We start from the raw sequence: 15,493 nt of genomic DNA, 5'->3' as shown, positions 1-15,493 counted from the left end.
CAGGGTTCACAGGCCTGTCTGTGGCCTCCTGCAAAGCTGCAGATCAAACCATCACTCCCATTAGCTTGTGAAATCCTGCATCTTTGGAGAGAGTTGCAATTGTATTTGAGTTGGAAAACATCACTGAAATATTGATCTGTCAAGATACTGGCGTGATAAACTGGGAGACACTGGTGTCAGGGAGATACTGGAAAATATTTTGATATGTGGCTGTTTCATCAGAGAACATTTTGTTTTGAAGAATTGAGACAGCTAAGTCATATAGCATGTGCCCCATGTGCCAGGTGCTTCTCCAAGCACTTTGTACACTTGAACTTGTTGCATTCCCTCAAGAGCCCAGCACAGCATGTGTGCCTTTCCTAAAGGGCACAGCAGTCGCTGCACCCACAGACCATCATTCGGGTCCTGCTGCCAGATGAGCAGTCTGTGACTGTTACAATGAGGGCCCCAGTGGGTCACTGCTGAGTCCGGGTGTAGGACACGCCCACAAATGGCATCACATGTCTTTTTGGAGAGATACTGCTGCACCACTGTCTGCAGGGTTTGTCTGACTGACATCTGTCCTAATTTGCTCAGGTTGCCATAATGAAGCACCGCAGATTAGGGGATTTAAGCAGTGGAAACTGATTTTTCAAATTCTGCAGGCTGGAAGTCCAAGGTCAAGGTGTCAGCAGGGGTGGTATCTCCGGAGGCCTCTCCTTCGCCTGCAGGCGGCCACCTTCCCCCTCTGCCCTCGTGGTGTCTTTCCTCTGTGCACCGTGTCCCTGCTGCCTCTCTGAGGGTCCAGATTTCCTCTACTAGGGACACTAGTCGATTTGGATTAGAGAGCACCCCAGTGGCCTCATTTTAACTTAATTACCTTTTCACAGGTCTTATTTCCAAAGCAGTTGCATTCTGAGGCACTGGGGGTTAAGTAAGGTTTTAGCACATGGATTTTGGGGGGAGGTACTTTAATCCATAACAAAAGCAGAGTCTGCCTATGGTCCCCCCACACACACCCACACGCTGTGCTGAGAAGCTTGACCTTTGACAAGTTGATGGTTCAACAGTGAGAGCTGATTCTCAGGCTGGCTTCACTGGGGATTTACTTTTTAGGAATAAAACTGGGTACTTTTCAAGTGTTTAGGAGCTGTTTGCATTTCCTCTCCTGTGAACTTTTTTGATTAAGGTATCATTAACATACGATTTTATAAAGATTTCACACGAGCAGCATTGTGGTTATTACATCCTCTCATATTATCAAGTTACCCCCCACACCCCATTGCAGTCACTGTCCATCAGTGTACTAACATGTTATAGAGTCACTGCTTGTCTTCTCTGTGCTATACTGTCTTCCTCATGCCCCCCCTACATTATGTGTGCTAATCGTAATGCCCCTTAATCCCCTTCTCCCTCCCTCCCCTCTGGTAACCACTAGTCCCTTCTTGGAGTCTGTGAGTCTGCTGCTGTTTTGTTCCTTCAGTTTTGCTTCAGTGTTACACTCCACAAATGAGGGAAATCACTTGGTACTTGTCTTTCTCCGCCTGGCTTGTTTGACTGAGCATAATACCCTCTAGCTCCATCTATGTTGTTGCAAATGGTAGGATTTGTTTTCTTCTTATGGCTGAATAATATTCCATTGTGTATATGTACCACCTTTTCTTCATCCATTCATCTACTAATGGACACTTAGGTTGTTTCCATTTCTTGGCTATTGTAAATAGTTCTGTGATAAACATAGGGGTGCATATGTCTTTTTGAATCTGGGATCTTGTTTTGTTCCTTCATACTGCTTTCCACAAAGGTTGAACTAGTTTACATTCCCACCAGCAGTGTAGGAGGGTTCCCCTTTCTCCACATCCTCGTCAGCATTTGTTGTTTGTCTTTTGGATGGTGGCCATCCTAACTGGTGTGAGGTGATGTCTCATTGTGGTTTTAATTTGCATTTCTCTGATGACTAGCGATATGGAGCATCTTTTCATGTGTCTGTTGGCCATCTGAATTTCTTCTTTGGAGAAGTGTCTGTTCAGATCCTCTACCCATTTTTCAAATTAGGTTATTTGCTTTTTGGGCGTTGAGGTATGTGAGTTCTTTATATATTTTGGATGTTAACCCCTTATCAGATGTCATTTAGGAATATATCCTCCCATAATCTAGGATGCCTTTTTATTCTACTGATGGTGTCTTTTGCTGTACAGAAGCTTTTTAGTTGAATAGTTAGTAGTCCTATTTGTTTATTTTTGCTTTTGTTTCCTTTGCCTGACAAGATGTGTTCAGGAAAAAATTGCTCATGTTTATATTCAAGAGTGTTTGCCTATGTTTTCTTCTAAGAGTTTTATGGTTTCATGACTTACATTCAGGTCTTTGATCCATTTTGAATTTACTTTTGTGTATGGGGTTAGACAATCATCCAGTTTCATTCTCTTGCATGTAGCTGTCCAGTTTTGCCAACACCAGCTGTTGAGGAGTCTGTCATTTCCCCATTGTATGTCCATGGCTCCTTTATCGTATATTAATTGGCTGTATATGTTTGGGTTTATATCAGGGCTCTCTATTTTGTTCCACTGGTCTGTGGGTCTGTTCTCGTCCCAGTACCAAATTGTCTTGATTACTGTGGCTTTGTAGTAGAGCTTGAAGTTGGGGAGCATAATCCCCTCTGCTTTATTCTTCCTTCTCAGGACTGCTTTGGCTATTCGGGGTCTTTTGTTCCATATGAATTTTAGAACTATTTTCTCTAGTTTGGTGAAGAATGCTGTTGGTATTTTGATAGGGATTGCATTGAATCTTTAGATTGCTTTAGGCAGGATGGCCATTTTGACAATGTTAATTCTTCCTATCTATAAACACAGGATGTGCTTCCATTTATTGGTGCCTTCTTTAATTTGCCTCATGAGTGTCTTGTAGTTTTCAGGATATAGGTCTTTCACCTCCTTGGTTAGGTTCCTGTGACCTTTTCACATCATTTGTGAAGGGCCCTGGTATGTTGACTAAGGCAGGTATTTGGGATAAGGATGGCTAATCATCTTCATACCTGTGGTCCTTACTGAGGTCTATGTGAGCACAGCAGCGAATGCCCGAGTCCACCCAGCTGTCGCCGGCTTCACTGAGATCTGAGCCCAGGGGGACTAAAGTCCTGTTACCTCACCTTCTGTACCCTGCCCTTCTGACCCTCTCTGTGGGCCCAGGGGGTGGGGCTCCTTCCTACCCTGCTCCGGCTGTCCTTTTTCACGGGAAGTGGTTAAAGTCCTGCCCACAGAAGCCTCATCCTGTTCTTTCCCTCATGACTTTACACCTTTTTATTCTGTGACTAGCATCTTAGCAGGAGCTCTGGAGGAAACACCGCAGCGTCTGTTAATCACCACAAGGCCTGTTTCATAATCAAGGGCTCCTCAGCCAACTGTTCCGTGACCAATCGCAAAACACTTAGGCAACTGCACGTGAGCAGCACAGACACCACCAGTCAAAGGACGCGCCATTCACAGTTCCCCTTACCGACGCTCCGTTTTCATTTGACACATTGCTTTCTGATGGGAGGGCCAGGGGCTCCCCAGTGGACACCACGCGCCTCACACAGCCACAGTTCTTGGATGGGACAGTATTTGTCACTGCCAACCAATAAATGGAGTTCTTAACATCATTTTGTAAGCCTACCTCTCCATGCCCTCCCATGGTCAACCTGTGCCATTCCCAGCCTGGAGGACCCCAGGTGGCCCCATACTATACCTGTCCCTCTCTGAGAGGTCAGGCTTCTCAGCACAGCATGTGGGTGTGCGTGTGGAGGGACCACAGGTCAGGTTCACTGTTATTATGGACTGAAGCATCCCCCTGCCAAATCTATGTGTCGACGCCCTAAGCCCCAGTGTCCGCCTGCCCTGCCCGGTGGGCGTCTCCCCTCTGAGGTCTTGTTCTGGCTGCCCCCCTTTCACAGATCCCTCATGCCAGCTTGCTTTCCTGGGCCTTTTCTGTCTCCCTCCAGAGGGGTGGGTGGTGGCAGCCTGTGCCCTCCCGATCACCCCCACCTCTGGCTGCTTTTTCATTGTTCACAACTGGATGGTTTTGCTTTCAACCAACACTTCAACAAAGTATGCAAGTAAATAAACAATAAAGTTAAACTGTCACTCTAAGCACAGTGAAGTTGATGGGGACGTCCTAGAGGGCGGCTGCAGCTGAACTAGCCATGCTGTGCAGCAGTGCAAGGAGGGGGGCAGTGGGGCCCCCAGGTGGCCCGGCAGGAGGAGTGACAGAAAAGACTCCCTGGAATTGACCTTGAGTCCAGAACTGGTGTCCTGGGCAGAGGTTTGGGCCCAAGCTAAAGCTGGGCATGAAAATTGGACCAGGTTGGTGTGAGGAAGACGGAAGACACTCAGGGGTCTGGCCAGAGCAGGGCGTCAGGTAGGAGGGCGCTGGAGGGGGACAGTTACAAGGAACTGCCTTAGGCCTGGTCTGCGGGAGAGAGGGTGTGTGTGTGTGTGTGTGTGTGTGTGTGTGTGTGTGTGTGTGTGTGTGTGTGTGTGTGTGTGTGTGTGTGTGTGTGTGTGTGTGTGTGTGTGTGTGTGGCCCAGGCGTGGTCTGCGGGAGAGGGGTGTGTGTGTGTGTGTGTGTGTGTGTGTGTGTGTGGCCCAGGCGTGGTGGGAGGAAAGATGCAGAAGGCCTTAAACGCCCAGAGGGTGTGCCCGCCGGCCTGCCCCAAGCAGCTCGGAGGAATGTGAAGGCCCCCCAGGCAGCCAGGGTGCAGGCGGAGGGAAGGGGCGGCGGGTGGGAGTGCCCAGACGCTTGCAGCTGCACCAAGGAGGGGAGGCTGGGCTTCCCGACAACCAGAGGCCAGCCGCCAGCGGGGGCACAGTCCGCTCCTCCTCCAGGCCAAAGGCCCGGAGGGGCGGCATCTTGGCGGGGCGCCGACAGCCGGCGCGCAAGGAGGCCTCAGGGAGGGGCAGAGACCTCGGGCCCCATTCTGGATGGGCCGGCAACCGCGCCGGAGGCAGGCCCGGGCGCAGGCGCGCGGGGCAGGCGGCGGGCGCGGCGATGGCGCCGGAGCTCTTTCTGGACCTGTACTCGCCCCCCTGCCGTGCCGTCTACATTTTCGCCAGGAAGAACGGCATCCCCTTTGCGCTGCGGCCGGTGGAGCTGGGACGGGGTGAGCCGGGTGGCTGGACCGGGGAGGGGGTGTCCGGGGCCGCACCCTGCTGAGCCTCCCCGCCTCTCGCCCCAGGGGAGCACCTGAAGCCCGAATTCCTGAAGGTGAACCCCCTGGGGAAGGTGCCCGCCCTCAGGGACGGGGACTTCCTGCTGTCTGAGAGGTAAGGGCCCGGGGGCTGCCCGGGCTGCGGGCCGGGCGCGGGGAGGAGGCAGGCGGAGAGGCGAGCGCCCTGGCTCGCGGCCCCACGGAACGGCCGGCCCCTCCCGCCTCTGCTCCAAGGCGGGGCTGGACCAGGGGGCTGGGCCGCCGCAGCGCCTAGGCTGGGAGCCTCGGCGTGGGGACCGACGTCACCGACCCAGCCAGGCCTGGGCCCGTGGAGGCAGCAGGGAAGACCCAGGCTTGAGGTTAGCCCTGCCCACATGTCCCAAGCATGTCCTCTCAGCGTCACAGGAGCTTGGCAGCCCCAGGGCTACACTGGGCTCCGAACCCCAGACTCTCACATCCTCACATAACCACCTCCCAGGGCTTGCCCAAGGATGGAAACTGGGCACCAAGTGCCAGGAGCCCAAGGGGGATCAAGAGAGGGGGCCTCTCTCAGACTCACACCCAGAGCCGGGTGCCCAGGGAGAACTGGCCAGGAAGGGAGCTTGGAGACCCCTTGGGCAGGTGTCCAGGCCAGGTCTGCCTCCTCATGCTTGATAGGACCCTGATACCAGAAAGCTGGGTATAGAGGCAGAGGGCAGGCTGGGGTAACAATGGGGAGGAGTCTAGGAAGGGGCAGCTGAGGAATGGAGCAGTTTGATAGGGGTGAGATGCCGCTTGGGGGAGAGGATGTCCTTCCCTGGAGGGGGAGGTCAGAGAAAGCCAGTCAAATCACCCTGCTGTGGGAGATGGAGCTGCTCAGCCCTGGCGGGGCAAGGAGATCTCTGATACCGCCTGCCCGCAGTGTGGCCATCCTTTTATACCTGAGCCGCAAGTACCAGACAGCGGCCCACTGGTACCCACCTGAACTGCAGGCCCGTGCCCGTGTGGACGAGTACCTGGCGTGGCAGCACGCTGCCATCCAGCTGCCTGCTGCCAACGTCTACCTGTGTAAGGTGAGCCTCCCTATCATGCATGCCTGGCCAGGAGCCAGGACCCCCAGAGCTGGAAAGGACCATTTGGCACACATACCACCTCCCTTCCACTGCCTGAATCAGACATAACTAATCTATGCAGCACTGTTTCCCCTGAGCCTGAATGAGTCCTCAGAATCCTTCTAAACGCAGAGCCCCCATGGGCTTCACTAATGGACGGTGTCCAGGGAAGGGTAGAGAGGAGGCCGAGGAGTTTGGAGGGGCCTGGGATAACTTCCCCCTTTCCTCCGGGCCCAGTCTCTCCTGCCCTACTTCTCGGGGCAACCTGTGGACACCACAAAGCTGGAACAGCTGCTGGGGAAGCTCACTCCTTCACTGCAGCACCTGGATCAGAAAGTCCTGGTAGCCAGGCCCTTCCTAGCCTCTGAGCAGCTCTCCTTGGCAGACCTAATAGCATTCACGGACCTGATGCAGGTGAGGTTCTGTGCTGGCTTGCCCTCTTGGGGGCTCTGGGTGCAGAGATGAGCCCCCCACCCCAGCTGCCCTGTCTCCCCAGCCCACTGCTGTCGGCTGCGACGTCTTCCAAGACAGGCCCCGTCTGGCAGCGTGGCGGGCCCGTGTGGAGGCTGCACTGGGCCCTCAGCTTGTCCAGGAGGCTCACAGGCTCGTGCTACAGCCGCGGGACCCCCAATTGGTCCAGCAGGACCCCCAGCTGGCCCAGGAGTTGGTGCAGCGGCTGCAGGAGCGGCTCTGCTGAGAGGGAGCTGCACTCTCCTGCTAGCAATAAACATGCTGTGTGCCCTCCACTGGCCTCCGTCTCACTCTGCCTCGGGAAGCGGGGTCGACTCATTTCCAAGCCAAAGCCTAGAAAGACAGGGGATCTCCTGAGATTACCTGGCCCAGATGAAGCAGCTCTCCGGCCTCCCCATGGGTGTCCGGTTACCTTCCCCAGCTGCCAGGAACTGAGTTCCAGGGGCACAAGCTGGCCACTGCCAGCCCCAAGGCAGGCTGGGAGTTTCTGGGCTCCTGTACATGGCACTGCCTGGCTGGCCACCCCTTGACTTCCCTGTGGTGTTGTCCCCAGTGCCCTGGCTCCTGTTTTTATTTCTCCCAATCCTTTTCTAGTTGTAGCTCAAGCTAGACTGACCTGTGGAAACGCCCAGTCCAGGCTTAGTTCTCATCAACTTGCCCTCATTCTGGTCCCTGCAAAGCCCCTTGGTCACCTTCCGCAGTGAAAGTTTGGCTCTAGGAATTCCTGTGTATAAACCCTTCTCAGATGCAGGCCACGGGTGCACTTGTGTGGCATGAGGAAGAGAAAGGACAGGGTCGTAGCTGCCTCCCCCCCTGGCCCTGAGGGGCCTGTCCCCAGCCTACCCCTTGGTCTCAGAATCCTTGCTGCTGTGAGAATTCCGGGCTTCCCAGCCTCATGTCAATAGCAAGTGAAACAAGAAGTTCCAGAATGTGGGGCCCTAGGCTGGGGTTAGAGAGGGCGAGCTGCGGGCTGGCAGACAAGGGTGCGGGCTGCACGTAGGCTCACGTTTGGGGCCCACAGCGTGTGCCAGCCTGGTCCTGGAGCTCTACGGGGACCTGCTGTCAGCACCCTGCCGGGCTGTCTACATCTTCTCCAGGAAGAACAGCATCCGCTTTGAATTCCGATCTGTGGATGTGTTGAAGGGTTGGTGCGCACTGCTCCCTGGGCAGGCTTGGCCCTGCGGGGAGGCCAGGCAGACGGTCAGGGCATTTCTGAGAAGTGGAGACTGAGGTGGAGGAGACGCCCTGACTACTGCCCAAAGTGCACAGGGGGAGAAGAGCTTCCCAGGGGGAACTGCAGGCCACCCGGCCTCCCTTCACTGGCCCCCACGCATTCTGCCGCGCTGTCACGCACAGCCTCTCTCCTTTTCCTGTGGGACTCCAGTGCTGGCTGCAGCACCTGCTGATGAAGTTGACAAAGGCCGCCAGAGTGTGTGGTCATCCTATGTCTAAGCCAAGCCGCTGCTTCTGTCCACACCCCTGCCCCCCGTGTCCAACCTGCTCAGGGGGACCCAGACCCAGGATGAGGTTCGGGTCACTGGTCTCCAACACCACCCCAGCATGGAGGGGGTTCTGAAAGCTCCGCTCACAGAGGCAGAAACCTCTGGAACACGGAGAAGGGGACAAGGGAGCTCTGGAGTGAGGTGTGAGTCCAGTGCCTGGCACTGTCCCCAGCCCGAGGCAGCTGGTCAAGGAAGAGTTCAAACCCCTGTGCCCGGCACGGGGCTCCCTGTTCAAACGGCCCATGGCTGCCTGGGAGAGGCCATCCCGGCTGTGAGCTGGGGACTTCCCATACTGCCAGCTGCCCTGCGCCCTCAGAGGGGCTCCGGGAGTCGGGGTGAGATCCGGGCCCCAAGGCCTTCCACTCATTCCCAGCCTGTGGCTTCAGGCCCACAGCTGGGCGCTGAAGGCCTCGAGCTTCTGAGAGGCAAAGGGTTGTGAGGGTCACCGGGCCTGGGGCGGGAGCATGGGTCCTGATCCTGGTCCCTCTTCTGCCACTGACTTGCCCTCTTACTTGGGGTGAGATACAGTGTGCCTCTGGGCCTCAGTTTCCCCTTCTTGAGAAAATGAAGAGGAAGGCGTTTCTACCTCTGGCAGACTGGTTTTCTCTTCCCTGGGGTCCCAGCAGCCTCATATCTTCCCTGCCCCTCTCAGGTCACCACCACAGCAAGGAATACATCCAGATCAACCCCCTGAGGAGGCTGCCCAGCCTCAAAGATGGAACGTTTATCTTATCTGAAAGGTAACAGTCACCCGTTGTCTCTGCTACTTCACATTCATCTGGAGTCGACCCGCTAGCATTGATAGTCTACTTATTGTGGACAATTTCACACATACGGGGTAGCAGAACAAGTGCTAACCAATGAAGAGTGTTAGGGATCCCCCCCTCCCATGATATCTGTCACCCAGCTGGGGCAGCTGTCTGCCGGGGCGGGTGTTGCACCATTGTCCCCCAGCATCCCAGCCACCCATCATTCCATCCGTAAATGTTTAGGCACATACTCCTGAGAGGTAAGGGCTCTTCTTACAAAAAGCATCACTACCATACCATGATGACGCCTGGGCCACTCACTGGCTGGGACCCTGGGACACATGACTGACGGCCTCCCCCACCAGGACCCTGGGTTAAACAGGGCGGAGCAGGTCCCTGGGGGAAAGGATGCTGGGCAGACAGAAGGCCAGGGGCCCACTCCAGGGCCACCCAGGGGCCGAGCTGCTAGCGGGGGTGCCTGCTTCCCAGCGTGTCCAGTCACAGCAAGCTCTGGGCAGGAGGCGTTTGAGAACATGCTGCTGTGGTTGGGCCCTTCTGCCCCAGCGCTCCAGTGCGGGGCCCTGGAGGGTGGATGTCAGGGAATAAGCACTGGGGCTCCCCGACGTCAAGGTACAGGACAAATAGAAACAAAAAGGGTAGTGGTGTGGGCAGCGGACTTGGACAGAGGGGCACAGGCTGCAGACAAGCTGGAAGGAACCCATCAAAGCTGGGAGCTGACGCCCAGAGCATTGCGACCCAGGGACCGGCCACCAAGGCAGGTGCTCCCAGAGGTCACAGAATGGGCAGAGGTGTCAGGCAGGTGAGGCAAGCGTCTGCTCACCGCTCAAACCTCCCAAGACACCTAGAGACCTTTTCATCCCCTTTGCTGCCGGTTCACTGTCCTCCCTCTGCGCCCCCATGTCCTCTGTTCCCTGGGCTGCCTGGCTGAGTCACCAGCTATGCCGGATGGCCGAGAACAGTGGCGACAGCAGCAGGGCCCAGGCTCAGGGCTGGGGCCACTGGGGTCAAACCTCAATTCTGCCACCAATAAGCTGTGTGTTTCGATAGTTACTTGTATTTCTGACCCTCAGCTTCCGGGAATCTGAGTAGGAAATACACCGTACCCATCTTGCAGGGTTATTTGAGACCAGCTGAGGTGATGCAGGATTTTGGATTTCCCTCTGACCTCTCAGCTGTACTCCCCACTTCTTACGGAGCTGGGTCCCGGGGCCTCCCCACTCCCTCCTGGGCTGCCCCTCTTTGGCCTTTCCCTCCACCCATCTCTGCACTTCTCACCTGCTGGCTCTGCCCTGCTCCTGCTACCTGCTCCTCAGAATTTGATGGCATATCAGAGTCCGGCTCAGGACCCTCTGGGGCTCCAGATGTCCAGGACACCTCAAACACCAGTGTCTGCCTTGAGCTCCCCCCTTCCCTCCCCTCCCCAGCCAGCGGGAAGGCCTGGGACAACCCCCGCAAAATGTGCTCCAGTCTGTACCTTCCCCATGCCCTCCTCACACTCCGTCCGTCCAGCACCAGAGGGGTCTTTCTTTTTATTGAAAAATTGCAGTATAATTGACATATAACATATTTGTGTCAGGTGTACAATATAATGATTCAATAGATGTATTTATCGAGAATTGATCACCACAGTAAGTCTAATTAACATCCATTCATCATCACAGGTAATTGCAAATGTTTTTGCTTTACGGTGAGAACTTTTAACATCTACTCTGTTAGCAACTTTCAAATGACGACGCAGTATCATTAACCATAGTCATCATGCTGTACGTTACATCCCCGGGACTTTTATAACTGGACGTTTGTGCCTTTTGCTCACTGTCACCCATTTCGCCTGCTCCCCAACCTCCACAACCACCCATCTGTTTCTGTATCTATGACTTTGCTTTTTGTCTTGCTTTGTTTTTCAGATTCCATACTGTATTTGTCTGACTTATTTCACCGAGTATAATGCAGGATTTTTTTATGGCTGAGTAAGATTCCATGTATGCATATACCCCATCGTCTTTATCCATTCATCCATCGATGGACACTTAGGTTGTTTCCATGTCTTGGCTATTCTAAGTAATGCTGCAGTGACATGGTGCGGGTATCTTTCTGCCACAGTCATTTTCTTTCTTTTGGATAAATACCCAGAAGTGGAGTTGCTGGATCCTATGGTATTTCTATTTTAATTTTTGAGGAACCTCCCTACTGCTTTCCACAGTGGCTGCACCAACTGGCATTACCACCAAACAGGGCACAAGGGCTCCCCTTCCTCCACATCCGCACCAACACTTGTTATTTCTTGTCTTTTTGGTATTAGTCATCCTAACAGGTGCGAGGTGGTATCTCACTTGGTTTCGACCTGCATCTCCCTCACAGGTAGGGCTGTTGAGTACTTTCTCACTTCCTGTTGGCCATTTGTGTATCATCTTTGGAAAAATGTCTATTCATGTCCTTTGCCCTTTTTTTGCTGTTGAGTTGTATGACAGAGGGATCTTTTTAAAATTCGAAGTGGATCTTTCCATCCCTCTGCTTACATAACACATAACTTTAAGGATTAAATCTATATCCTCCTGTATCTCTGGCCCCCTCCACCTGGCCCCACCCTTCTGCAATCACAGGCACAGCTCTTTTCTTCCTCTCACCCCTGAATTTACTCACCTGCTGTTCCCTGTCTGGACAGCCCTTCCTGATGCCACCTGCCTACTCCACTTACCCTGCAGTTCTCCCTGCAGACTGCCCTCACTGACCTATCGATTGATTGATTGCCTTTCCCATCACCCCAGGAAGATGTCAGCACCTAGAGTCCACCTGTGGCTAGAGGCCCGGCAATGGGCCCCGGCCACGCTGGGGTGATGGGTATAGCGGGCTTGGGGAAGGCAAGAGCACCCGCCCTTTCTGCAGCGTGGCCATCCTTTGCTACCTGTGCTGGAAGTACAGCGCCCCCTCTCACTGGTACCCGCCGGAGCTGCACACGCGCGCCTGTGTGGACGAGTTCATGGCATGGCAGCACACAGCCATTCAGCTGCCCATGAGCAAGATGCTCTGGATCAAGGTGAGCAGGGCCACGGCTGCAGCTCAGGGCTGGGGCTCGCGGCTGGGGCCTAGGGCTGGGGTTCAGGGCTGGGGCTCGCGGCTGGGTCTCAGGGCTGGGGCCCGGGGCTGGGGCTCGCGGCTGGGGCTCGCGGCTGGGGCCCGGGGCTGGGGCTCGGCGCTGGGGCTCGGGGCTGGGGCCCGGGGCTGGGTCTCAGGGCTGGGGCTCGCGGCTGGGGCTCGCGGCTGGGGCCCGGGGCTGGGTCTCAGGGCTGGGTCTCGCGGCTGGGGCCCGGGGCTGGGGCTCGCGGCTGGGGCTCGCGGCTGGGGCCCGGGGCTGGGGCTCGCGGCTGGGGCTCGCGGCTGGGGCCCGGGGCTGGGTCTCAGGGCTGGGGCTCGCGGCTGGGGCTCGCGGCTGGGGCCCGGGGCTGGGGCTCGCGGCTGGGGCTCGCGGCTGGGGCCCGGGGCTGGGTCTCAGGGCTGGGTCTCAGGGCTGGGTCTCGCGGCTGGGGCCCGGGGCTGGGGCTCAGGGCTGGGGCCCGGGGTGGGGCTCGGGGCTGGGGCTCAGGGCTGGGTCTCAGGGCTGGGTCTCGCGGCTGGGGCTCAGGGCTGGGGCCCGGGGCTGGGTCTCAGGGCTGGGGCTTGCGGCTGGGGCTCAGGGCTGGGGCCCGGGGCTGGGTCTCAGGGCTGGGGCTCGCGGCTGGGGCTCAGGGCTGGGGCCCGGGGCTGGGTCTCAGGGCTGGGGCTCGCGGCTGGGGCTCAGGGATGGGGCTCAGGGCTGGTGAGCTCAAGCAAGTTCCTCATCCCTCCATGAGTTTCGTTTCCTCGGCTCCCTCTGCTGCCTGCCTTTACAGAACTCTTGGGAGTGTGGAACAAGCCAATTAGTATCGAAAAGCCTTGTAAAGACAAGGAGAAGCACATGGACGAGGGGCTTTTATTAATATAAATTGAGATATTATATATCTCAAGACAGGATAAGATTAAAGAAATTTCATTCTGAAGTAGAAATATCAAAGGGTTCATAGAGACCAACAAATCTGAAGATGACAAGATGTACCCCTGCTTGTAGTCCTAAACCTCTGACAGACATCTAGACTAATCAACCACAGATTCCTTCCTGCTGGGATCTCCAAACGCTCCTAGCAGTTGGCCCCAGGCAACTTCTACCAACCAGAACTGCCAAAACAGGAGAACCTACTTTACATCCTTGGTTCTAACACCTCTGTAGCAGACAAGGGCACTGAGGACTGGAGGGTCAAATGAGAGTGGGGTGCAGCCTCCTCTTCCCTCCTCTCCCCCACCCTGGGCAGCTGCTGATCCCGAAGATCACAGGTGAGGAGGTTCCAGCCGAGAAAATGGAGGAGATGCTGATAGAGGTGACAAAGAACGTGCAGCTCTTTGAGGAGAAGTTTCTGCAGGACAAGATGTTCATCACTGCGGACTACGTCTCACTGGCTGACCTGGTGGCCTCGGTGGAGATGATGCAGGTGTGCAGTGGGATGGTATGGGGACAGAGCCTGGGAGAGGGGGGACTCCTCTCTGACCTTGGGGGCAAACTGGAAGATGGGCTGGTGAAGGGGGAGTCATGGGGGCTGTGGGAGTCAGGTCTAGGTGCCTGGACTCCATGTGGGAGTGACAGGAAATAGATTTTGAACTAGGGAGGTTCGCAGTCATCCATGCTTCACCAAGATTCCTCAGTGTGGGGAAGAGCTAGCAGGTGAGCCTGGGATGGGAGAAGAAGGCAGCATTTCTCAGTCTCTCAGCCAGGATCCCGGGTGCCTAGTCTTCCCACTAGATTCCCCAGGAAGTGTCCAGTGGCTTCCAAAGTGCCCTTCTGGCCGAAGTGCGTCTTTTTCAGAGCTCCAACTGTACAGAGCAGCTCCCCTGGCTCTGGGCCTGAGGGCACCCACCATGCATTTGGGGGTATACCTGCGTGTGGGGCATTTATGTGGTTTCTAGATGCAGGGGTGGTGGTGGCCAGTACTGACGTTGCTGGTGTGCAGGATGGCCAGTTTAGACACTGGTCAACAGCTTCAGAGACCAGCATCATCTTTGGCCAATATGCAAATTGGCCAGTTAGGTCTCTGGTCAGTATGTAGTGCAGACCAGCACCAGGAACAACCATTCTGGGTTTTTTGTCCCAGGTGCAGCCTCCTATGTTTCACACCCTATGCCTTACATTTCACCAACCACCACCCCATTTTGGGCATCCCAAAACCTTGGGTATATGTTTCATAGGCTGCCTGTTGGGTCCCATTCCAAGCTCCTGCACTTGTTCATAGAGGAAGGTTCAACATAGAGGGGAGGAAAGAACTGAATTCTCCCCGCTCACATCTAAGGACAAGGGGTTTCCCTGGAAGAAGAAGGTAGGACCCATGGGAGACTTCACCCCAGAGAGTTGGAACCATCTAGGCCAGTTGTCATTGCAGAGAGGGATTCAGGAGCCTTGGAGCAAGACCAGTGACCAAGAACCATGGGGAATTCCAGATCTTCCCCCCCCCACTCCACATCTGTTACTTGGCCTCTGACCCCTTGCCCAGGCCTCAGGGTCAGCAGACTCACTCTTTGGGGAGGCATGTAGGGAAAGCCTGAGGCTGTAGGAGGGGACCCAGGTGGGGCTGGTCCCCAGGCTGACCACTCTTTCCTCTCTGTCTATCCATAGCCCATGGGGGGCAACCATAATGTCTTCCTCAACAGCTCCAAGCTGGCTGAGTGGCGCATGAGGGTGGAGCTGGCCATTGGCTCTGGCCTTTTCTGGGAGGCCCATGACCGGCTGGTGAAGTTGGCAGAGTGGGACTGTTCCACCCTGGATCCGGTAGTCAAGGAGAGGATCTGCGAGTGGCTACAGAAGTACAACTAGAAGCAGCCCACCCTGCAGGGCCTGGCCAGCCCAGCCCTCTGAGCCTCCTTTCTTAGGGGAGATGCTGAAAGCAATTCCATCTCTTTGCCTAATAATAAAGACCTGGACCGACCACCACGGCTGCTGAAGCTGGTGTAGTCGGTGTGAGCATAGGGTCTGGTGGCCATGGGTCCCCTCAGCTTCCAAAAATAATTTAGAAATTAAAGGTTAAATGTGATTCAACTGTCAAAAATAATAGTTATTATTATAATAATAGTTATTAAGTGGAGTAGTGATGAGTTCAATACTTCACTTTCAATAGTGGATAGAATAAAACAGAAGATCATCAAGGAAATAAGAGGACTTGAGCGACACTATAAACCAAATGGACCTACCAGATAAATGCACAGAACACTCCGCCAAGCGACCGCTGCATAAGCATTCTTCTCAAGTGCACGTGGAATATAATCCAGGATTGACCGTATGTTAGGCCATAAAATACATCTCGAAAAGTTTTAACAGATGGAAATCATACAGGATATGTTATTTGAACAATATGGAATGAAATTAGAAATCAACACACTTAGAAGACTAGAAAATTCACAAATATCTGGAAATTAAACAATACACGCAAACAACAACTG

The 15,493-nt window shown here is 55.0% G+C and overlaps 2 protein-coding genes across 2 annotated transcripts; both read left to right on the top strand.

Annotated features, from left to right (window-relative positions):
- The first annotated feature begins 4,242 nt into the window (after window positions 1-4,242).
- On the top strand, window positions 4,243-6,998 carry LOC140846371 (glutathione S-transferase theta-1-like). Its single transcript, XM_073222376.1, has 6 exons — window positions 4,243-4,371; window positions 4,839-5,113; window positions 5,189-5,276; window positions 6,063-6,213; window positions 6,490-6,666; window positions 6,749-6,998. Exons 1-6 carry the CDS (start codon window positions 4,301-4,303, stop codon window positions 6,947-6,949), a joined length of 963 nt encoding a protein of 320 aa, XP_073078477.1. The 5' UTR covers window positions 4,243-4,300; the 3' UTR covers window positions 6,950-6,998.
- A 498-nt stretch (window positions 6,999-7,496) lies between these two features.
- LOC108389679 (glutathione S-transferase theta-4) lies at window positions 7,497-15,087 on the top strand. Its single transcript, XM_073222412.1, has 6 exons — window positions 7,497-7,592; window positions 7,666-7,867; window positions 8,878-8,965; window positions 11,882-12,032; window positions 13,321-13,497; window positions 14,673-15,087. Exons 1-6 carry the CDS (start codon window positions 7,497-7,499, stop codon window positions 14,868-14,870), a joined length of 912 nt encoding a protein of 303 aa, XP_073078513.1. The 3' UTR covers window positions 14,871-15,087.
- Window positions 15,088-15,493: the final 406 nt, after the last annotated feature.

The sequence above is a fragment of the Manis javanica genome, chromosome 15 (assembly GCF_040802235.1).
Source record: "Manis javanica isolate MJ-LG chromosome 15, MJ_LKY, whole genome shotgun sequence".
NCBI lineage: Eukaryota > Metazoa > Chordata > Mammalia > Pholidota > Manidae > Manis > Manis javanica.
The sequence above is the reverse complement of the archived record's forward strand: the minus strand, read 5'-3'. Positions and strand labels throughout refer to the sequence as shown.

Excerpts from the sequence above, each read along its gene's own strand:
- LOC140846371 (XM_073222376.1), top strand. The coding sequence starts at position 4,301 with ATGAAAATTGGACCAGGTTGGTGTGAGGAAGACGGAAGACACTCAGGG. Across the intron at positions 5,277-6,062 it reads GACTTCCTGCTGTCTGAGAG|TGTGGCCATCCTTTTATACC; the intron begins GTAAGGGCCCGG and ends GCCTGCCCGCAG. Across the intron at positions 6,667-6,748 it reads CATTCACGGACCTGATGCAG|CCCACTGCTGTCGGCTGCGA; the intron begins GTGAGGTTCTGT and ends CTGTCTCCCCAG.
- LOC108389679 (XM_073222412.1), top strand. The coding sequence starts at position 7,497 with ATGAGGAAGAGAAAGGACAGGGTCGTAGCTGCCTCCCCCCCTGGCCCT. Across the intron at positions 7,593-7,665 it reads GTCTCAGAATCCTTGCTGCT|GCTGGGGTTAGAGAGGGCGA; the intron begins GTGAGAATTCCG and ends GTGGGGCCCTAG. Across the intron at positions 13,498-14,672 it reads CCTCGGTGGAGATGATGCAG|CCCATGGGGGGCAACCATAA; the intron begins GTGTGCAGTGGG and ends GTCTATCCATAG.